Genomic DNA, 8,859 nt, shown 5'->3' with positions numbered 1-8,859 from the left:
AGAAAAGCTGCTAGAGCCATACCCGAACTCTTCCGAAGGCTTCCGGACTCCTGACTCCTATTCTAATTCTATTCCACCAGCTAGATACTACTAAACTAAACTTGAGAGAAATGAGAGAGCTATTGTTTGAGGTGTGTGAGTGAAGTGAGAATGGCAACTCCTTTTATAGCCTCCCAATGACGGTTGTGGCGGTTGGAATGGTCGAAAATGCCCTCCAACCGTCATTGGGGGCTAATCCACACCGTCTAGGCAAAGCCCTGGATCAGATGGCGCTAAGGAGGGTTCGGCCGAACCTGGGGCCGGCCCGATCCAATCCAATTTCGGCTGGCGGCCTCCTCTGTTGCTTCTCTTTGCAGACTTGTGAATTTTGGCCCAGTTTGTCGTGTCAATTCTGAGTTCTTGGCCCATTCATGCATAAGCCTGGTTCTCGACATCTCTTATTGATTTATCGTTGGTGTTGATGTCGATTCTCCTCCACTTTATGATCATTCTCTGCAAAAGGTTAGTAAACCTAACACTAGTGGAATATTATTATTCTAACAAATATATGCATTGAAAGCATCACTAGTTCTCTCCTGTTTTAGTAATATTGACGGTCGAAACTGATCGATAACGACCGTCAATAATGATTATATTCTGATAAAAGAAAAACATATGTTTCAAACAATACAAATTTATTGTTTCATACGCGATAGCAATATGTTTCACCATGTGTTCTCATTGTGTTTCACAAAATTTCTAAATGTTTCAGAGGCTAATATTTCTGTTTCACCATGTATAACTTAATGTTGCACCAACGGTCAACTGAAACATTTGACCGTCCGATGTTTTTACACCATCGGACGTCCGATCTATATCTCTCCTTGTAACGCATGAGCCTATAACTACTTCCTCCGTTTTATAATTTTATAATGTAAATCATTTTAACATTTCACACATTCATATTAATATTAATGAATCTATATATATATGTATATATGTATATATATATATATATATATATATATATATGTATATATATATATATATGTATATATATATAGAGAGAATGTAAGTCATTCTAGCATGACTTACATTATGAAATGGAGGGAGTAGTATATTAAAAAACAAAGGTAGTTCTTTTCTTATCTCCAGCACATCTATAAATAACAGGTCTCCCCTCCTTGAAAGTACTCATCGGGTCATCACCTTCTCCTGATTCCTAAACCCTACACACTTGTAGTAACTTGCTTTGAAGTAAAAAAAAAATGGTGTCCTTCTACCTCGACTCCACCTTCCTGCCTCTCCTCGCCACCACCATGGCCAGCCCACTCCACGCCTGCCTCCTCCTCGCCCTCCTCTTCCTCGCGCTCGCCTTCTTCCACCCCGGCGGCGTCGCGTGGGCGCTGTCGTCGTCCGGCGGCCACGGCGCCGCCGCCATCCCTGGCCCGCGGGGAGTCCTGCTCGCGTTCGCCGGCCCGAACCCGCACCGCGCGCTGGCCAGCCTCGCCGCGTCGACGCGCGGGGCCACGCGCCTCATGGCGTTCTCCGTCGGGCTCACCCAGTTCGTGGTGGCGAGCCACCCGGACACGGCGCGGGAGATCCTCGCCGGCGCCGCGTTCGCCGACCGCCCCGTGAAGGAGGCCGCCGCGGAGCTCATGTTCCACCGCGCCATGGGGTTCGCCCCGCACGGCGGGTACTGGCGCCGGCTGCGCCGCCTGGCGTCCGCGCACGCGCTCGCCCCGGGGAGGCTCGCGGCCCGCCGCAGGGCGATCGGCGAGGAGACGGTGCGGCGCGTGGCGGCCGCCATGGCGCGCGACGGCGCCGTCGGCGTGAGGCGGCTGCTGCACCTGGCGAGCCTGGACAATGTCATGGCGAGCGTGTTCGGGGTCGGCCTCGGCGAGCTCGGCGCGGGCGCCGTGTCGGAGCTGGAGGAGATGGTGGGGCAAGGGTACGAGCTGCTCGGCACCTTCAACTGGGGCGACCACCTGCCTCTGCTGCGCCTCCTCGACGTCCATGGCGTCAGGAGGAAGAGCAGGGCGCTGGCGTCTAGGGTTAAGGTGTTCGTCTCCAAGATCATAGAGGAGCACAAGACGAGGAGAGATGCCAAGTACGGCGGCTGCGACGGCGACGGCGATTTCGTGGACGTCTTGTTGGGGCTGGAAGGAGAGGAGAGGCTGGAGGAGGAAGACATGGTCGCCGTCCTATGGGTAAGTACACTGATTTAATTACCATGTGTTTGTATGCATGGCACGTACTTTAGCAAAGCTTAGTACTCCAATAAGATTCAGTTAGTAAGATTTTAGATTTAAACAAAGAAATTTCTTGCTAGGATTTTCTTGTTTCTTGTAAAAAAAGCTCTTACTGTCATGTAGACATGTTGTAAGGAAAAATAATATGGAAAAAATGTTTTCATCTCTCGAGGAAACATCCATCATTTCTAGATATCACCTAAATAGTTATAAAAAAATTAAAAAATTTACAAAATACATTAATATGAGATATATCATTCCACAAATATACAAGTTTAAATTCGACTACTATAAGTTATAACAAAATAATAAAATAATATATGTATACTAGTTTTAGGTGACATACAAGAAACAAGGATATCGTCTGTAAAGTGATGAAAATCCATCTCCAATTTAAAAGAGAAATCAATTAATAATTTCTAAGTTATGTTAATACTTTACCCTGCAAGTTGGTTATAAAAATTTACAATAAATCCGCAGGGGGCCAATGTCCAAAACATCACTTTTTTTTACTCCTAGTTGACTAGGAGCTAGCTACCCACATATACACAGGACATGCATATGAGCTAGCCACAAATAAGCTGCATACGTACGTTTTAATATAAGTAATAAAACAATATGCCTGGTCAAGTAGTCAACTTATAGTCGTGCATATATAGTACCTTTCTTCTTGTAGTCTACACATCGGCAAGACCATATAGTTTTTTTTTTTCTGAACTTGATGTGATGGGCCACATATTAACCCTTTTTTTTTGCGGGAATATTAATCCTTTTTATTATTAATATTTTTTGTGCGCCTGAGTCACTGTCAATGAGTGAGTGTGCATGATCTCGTCAGTATCTTGTTCATGTGGTCATTTTTCTGGAATCTGCGATACAACATAAGGTCACTGTCCCTTAATGGATGAGCTCAAACTAGCTAAGCTCTCACTACACGATTAATTTACATAAATTAAATTGCATGTGTCCGGTTGATTGAAGCAAATTGTTTTAGATGACATTAACGTAAGAGTATATTTATTACGTACTGATCATGACATGCATGTATGATTTTGACTTACATATACTAATCTGAGCCGTCTGATTTTTTTTCTTGTTCACTAATTAATTAGTTAACTAGACTTGCATATCGTATACACTAGGGCCAATTCCCTACATGCCCATGTAATTTCACCTAATCTCTTCTACGCTTCTTAAATTTATTTGATCTCTTATATACCCCTGAGTTTTTATATATTTGGATCCCTTACATACCCATTCTGTTAATTTACCATTAGTTTGACCGTTAGTTATCGTAGAAATTACTTTATTGTCCTTGGTATATTGTTAAAAGCTAGAAATGTTTTATGTGTAAATTATTTGATTTGTGAAAACCAATAAGGAATAAATTACTAAATATTTGTTATGAATTTTTAAAAATAAAACATTATTTCATTAAAATAAAAAAGATTTATTGTAAAAAAAGTTCTGCATAAAATTTGAAAATTATTTTTCAACAAATATTTAGTGAAAAAAGATTCGTTGTGAAAAAACAAAGGGGATATAATTAGTTTATCACAAATTAGAAAACAAATTTAAAATTTTTAAATAAATTTCAGATCAAATTTGATGAATTTCGTATATCTTCCCAAAAATTTAAACCTAAATATCATTTAGTTTTTGCTCTTAATTTTCTAGTGAAACTAATGTATAGATTTAATCATAATTTTTAAAAAATAAAAAATAATAAGTTTTATTTTTTAAGTTGGGCATTAAATGATTATATTGCTAGTATTTTGTATAAGTTAATTTTTTCATATGAAAATTTATTGGGTAGGTACCACATATGTATAGGATGGGTAATATAATCATTTTAAAATATTTAACGGTCAACTAATGGTCAACTAACGGAGATGGATATAGAGGAGATCAAAATGAAAACTTAGGGGTATATAAGGGATGATGTCAAATTCAGGGATATCGAAGGGATTGAGTAAATTTTCAGGGGTATATAGGGAATTTTCTCTATACACTACTCACTCCGACCATAAGTATTTAACACTGTTGATTTTTACCCAGAGTTCAAAATTATAAAATGAAAGCAAAAACTATTTAAGTTTGATCAAAGTTTGCTCAAAATTTTAAATTATTTTGGACCGCAATATTTCAAAGTATCGAAAATTTTGTCCATATCGCAGTGCCCCTGATATATTAAAACATACTTTCAACATGAAGTTTGACTATTCATTTTATTAAAACATATATGTAAATATCATTTATTTTATGGTATTTCAAGGTGACTTATATTTTTTACATATTTATTCTAAATTTTAAAATAAAATGAATATTCAAACTTTACGGTGAAAGTCAAATGTGACAACTATTATCAAGTACTCGCTCCATTCCATATTATATGTCGTTTTGATTTTTTTTCCTAATCAACCTTATATATGTTTTATTATATTTATATAAAAGTATAGTAGCAAATCTATTCTACACCCCTCCCCTAAAATAACTATTCTACACACCCCCCCTCCCATGGGTCAAACCCACCTCCCCCACCCTCCCAAGGGCCCAAAACCCTCTTCCCACCTCGGTCAAAGCGTCCTCCCGCTAATCAAACCCGCCCACCACTCCCTCCCCCGTCAACCACTTTGTTGTTCTCGTCTTGCAGGAATCGTGGAGTAACAGGACGGTCATCGGGTAGTAACAAGACAATTTTCTTGCAGTAACAACTTCAAAAGATTGTCATGATGGATCTAGTTTCGTTAAGCGTTTTTTATGAACGTCGTGGTGCAAACGGATTAGAAAAACAAGATATGATATGAGAGATATTGCTCTCTAAAGATCGAGATGTACCTCTTTTTAGTCCTCGTCTTACTGGAACATCGTAGTAACGCAACAGCCAATCTATAGTAACACGACTGCTTTCTGCAGTAACGACGTTAAAAAATAGTTATGATGGTTCTAATTTACGAACGCCATGATACAAATGGGTTAGAAAAATAAGACATGACGTATACGTTCCTACTTTCTAAAGATTGAGATTTAAAATATTTTAACTCTACAAAAAAATTACTACTGTAGTGCCACTGTTAGTATGCATATTCTCTGTTACTTCAATTTTTGTCATGTTGTTACTGCCAAAAGTGCAGTAACAACCTATTAATTTTGCAGTAACGTATCATGTTACTACCCTTCTATGATAATATTATTGTTGAATTATAGTAACAAGGTATAATTCTTGCAGTAATATAAATGATTTGTTCTCACACAATTTGAACACACATGCAAAACATACAAACAATGTTTTTTACTCACATAACATCATATGGTGAACTGGATAGGAGAACTTGCCACGAACTATAAGATCATGAGTTCAAGTCTTGATTTCACCAATTTATTTTTAATTTTTCTAAAAAAAGAAAAGAACAAGAGGAAAAATATCAATTTATTTTTAATTTTTCAAAAAAAAGAGAAAAGAACGAGAGGAAAAATGATAGATGGGAGGGCGAGAAAAAAAGAAGAAAAAGAAAAAAAAGTAGAAGAGGAGGGCACCGGGAGGAGAAAAAAACGAAAAAAAAGGGGAAGGAGGGAGAGGGATCGGGGCTGAGAGAGAAAAAAACGAAAAAAAGGAAGGAAGGAGGGAGAGGGATCAGGATGAGGGAGAGAAAAACGGAGGGGGGAAGGAGGGAGAGGGATTGGGGCTGAGGGAGAAAAAAAGAAAGGAAGGAGGGAGAGAAAAACGGAGGGGGAGAGGGGGTCGGTTGGAAGGAGAGAAGAGGAAGGGTGCGCGACACGAGAGGGAGGAGGAGGGCCGCGCGCGCGAGTGGGGATCGGGAGGACTGAGGAGGGCCACGCGCGGGGAGGGTCCAAAGTATAGTACCATTTTTAAACCAAAACAAAAATATTACCAACATATATTTAATGCTACATTTAATAAAACTAATTTGGTGTGTTAGATGTTAATTTTTTTATAAATTGATCGAACTTAAAAAAGTTTTGATCATGAAAAACAAGCTAAAACAACTTATATATAATATAAAATGGAGAAAAAATTTGAAAGCAATTTTATACTCCCTCCGTTTTACAATGTCAGTCATTTTATCATTTTTCACATTTATATTCATGTTAATGAATCTAGACATATATATATATATATATATATATATATATATATATATATATATATATATATATATATATATATATATATATATATATATATATATATATATATATATATTTTAAGAATGACTTACATTATGAAATGGAGGAAATATATAAGGAGAAACGGAGAGAGTATTTATAAGCGGAGAATTTATTAATTTGTTATATGTTGGGTGGTGTCAGGAGATGATCTTCCGTGGCACAGACACGGTGGCCATCCTGCTGGAGTGGGTGCTGGCGCGGATGGCGCTGCACCCGGACGTCCAGTCCAAGGCGCAGGCCGAGATCGACGCCGCCGCGGTGAGCGGCGACGCGGCGGCGCTCCCGTACCTGCACTGCGTCGTCAAGGAGTGCCTGCGGATGCACCCGCCGGGCCCGCTGCTGTCGTGGGCGCGCCTCGCCACGCGGGACGCCCACCTCGACCTCGGCGCCGACGCCGGCGGCCGCGCCGCCCTGGTGCCCGCCGGCACGACGGCGGTGGTGAACATGTGGGCCATCGCCCGCGACGGCGGGCTGTGGCGCGACCCGGGCGTGTTCCGGCCGGAGAGGTTCCTCGGCGACGGCGAGGCCGCCGGCGTGGGCGTGGCGGGCGGCGCCGGCGGCTACGACCTCCGGCTGGCGCCGTTCGGGGCCGGCCGGAGGGCGTGCCCCGGCAGGGCGCTGGCCATGGCCACCGTCCACCTCTGGCTGGCGCAGCTTCTCCGGAGCTTCAGGTGGGTCCCGTCCGGCGACCGCGGCGTCGACATGAGCGAGCGCCTCGGCATGTCCCTCGAAATGGAGAAGCCATTGATCTGCCTCGCGCTTCCAAGGACCTCGTCTACCTAGCTACACACACAAGCTGCTACCAACTTTGCTAAGACCTCTACTTGGAATCTTGTAGATTATATCTGTTAATTATGTATAATTAAGCTTCCGTAAAAAAATATATGTACTCCCTTTGTTTCACAATATAAGTCATTCTAGCATTTTCCACATTCATATTAATGCTAATGATTCATTAGCATTAATATGAATGTGAAAAATACTAGAATGACTTACATTATGAAACGGAGGAAGTATAATAATTAAGCATACGCATGTTCTAACCTATAGATCAATTTTCATGTGGGTGCTTGGTTAGAACTTGAAATAATCCCAAGGTTTTGTAGCCTGTTCTTTATATAGGGGTTTTTTTTTTTCATGCTCTCGTGATGCAAGTATGGGGTGTGGTTTGTTCTCTGGGAGACATGAGACGCTAATAAGATGATTATTGTACTTTTTTAAAAAAATGGCTGTGGACCATATGTCATATATTTGTTTTTTGGGATTATAGTTGCAATGTACCTTTACATGTTGGAGATTTATGTTTATGTTCCATTCTTTTTTTTCAATTTGCCACTTCTTTGATAAGCCAATCGACTATTTGCCACTTTTCATCTCATATGACCATGAGACCATCCCACACTTTCTTCTCACCCCTATAGTATGACAAACAAATATTTCTTCCTCCTCCGATACTTATTTACCCCTAAAGTGGACTCGGCCCTTTATTTGCCCCTAATTCTATATACCTATACAATCAATCCCCACTATATGTAGTCAATAGGATTTTGCAACCTTCTCATGCTTCCGCATCATCCTAATTGTTCTTCGATCTCCATCCTATGACAGGCAAGCTGTCTAGGCAATACTAGGAATGGCGAGAAGCTCCCACGTCTTCATCTAATAGGCCAAATCAAAGACTAGCCCAACTCATCCGACCTACTGCCTAATGGATTTGGATTGGATGGCCAGATCCGGCCTTCCTCATCTCTGACTACGGCCTCCCCTGCCAGCTGTTCCCTAGTCATGACTCCTCGCCAACTGTCGGAGCCGTGCCGCCCGCTGCCAACCCCCCATGGACGCTTGCTGCTCCACCTCGCGCTGGTCTTCGTCACCTCCCCTTCCCAACCTTCGTCGCCCCTCTCCACGTTTGATGTGGACGGGATGAAGCGAACATGTGCCTTGCTACCGTCGTCCTTGGTCGCCACTCAGTTTTCGGTGGTTCTCTCAAGCGGTGGCGGGGTGGAGGTAGGAGGAAGGGTGTCGGCGGTGCTAGGGTGTTGGGCGCCGCTCGTGTCACCCATGCGGGAGCGACGCGAGGGCCTCTCAGTATAGCGATTGACTAGGGGATGTCAATGTCCCACCTGGTGCCACTTGCACCGGCAAAAAACATTACCACTAGGATCATAACATTTGGAGTGAACTAAATACGGAGAGATATCACTATTACCGCTACGTGTGACCGGACTCCCTGTATTTATAGCGCTTTGGGAGTTAGGGGCGATTCCAAATAGGATTTGAGCTTCTCTGATTGTTCGCAACGAGCGTGCGTGGATGGCAGGGTAGACCGTACGTGTTCCCCATGCGACTAGGTTAGCTATCGATTACTACAAGAAGAACCCAAAAAAAAGTTGGTGAATCAATAGGGAAGTCAACTAAAAAAACTCCCAATAAATAA

The 8,859-nt window shown here is 42.0% G+C and overlaps 1 protein-coding gene across 1 annotated transcript; it reads left to right on the top strand.

The window, feature by feature from the left end:
* Positions 1-1,177: 1,177 nt before the first annotated feature.
* LOC4333404 (cytochrome P450 78A5) lies at positions 1,178-7,750 on the top strand. The gene is made up of 2 exons (XM_015773673.3): positions 1,178-2,189; positions 6,564-7,750. The coding sequence occupies exons 1-2, from the start codon at positions 1,248-1,250 to the stop codon at positions 7,203-7,205; spliced, it is 1,584 nt and encodes a 527-aa protein (XP_015629159.1). The 5' UTR covers positions 1,178-1,247; the 3' UTR covers positions 7,206-7,750.
* Positions 7,751-8,859: the final 1,109 nt, after the last annotated feature.

Source organism: Oryza sativa, chromosome 3 (genome assembly GCF_034140825.1).
Source record: "Oryza sativa Japonica Group chromosome 3, ASM3414082v1".
NCBI lineage: Eukaryota > Viridiplantae > Streptophyta > Magnoliopsida > Poales > Poaceae > Oryza > Oryza sativa.
This window is presented reverse-complemented; position numbering and strand designations above follow the sequence as displayed.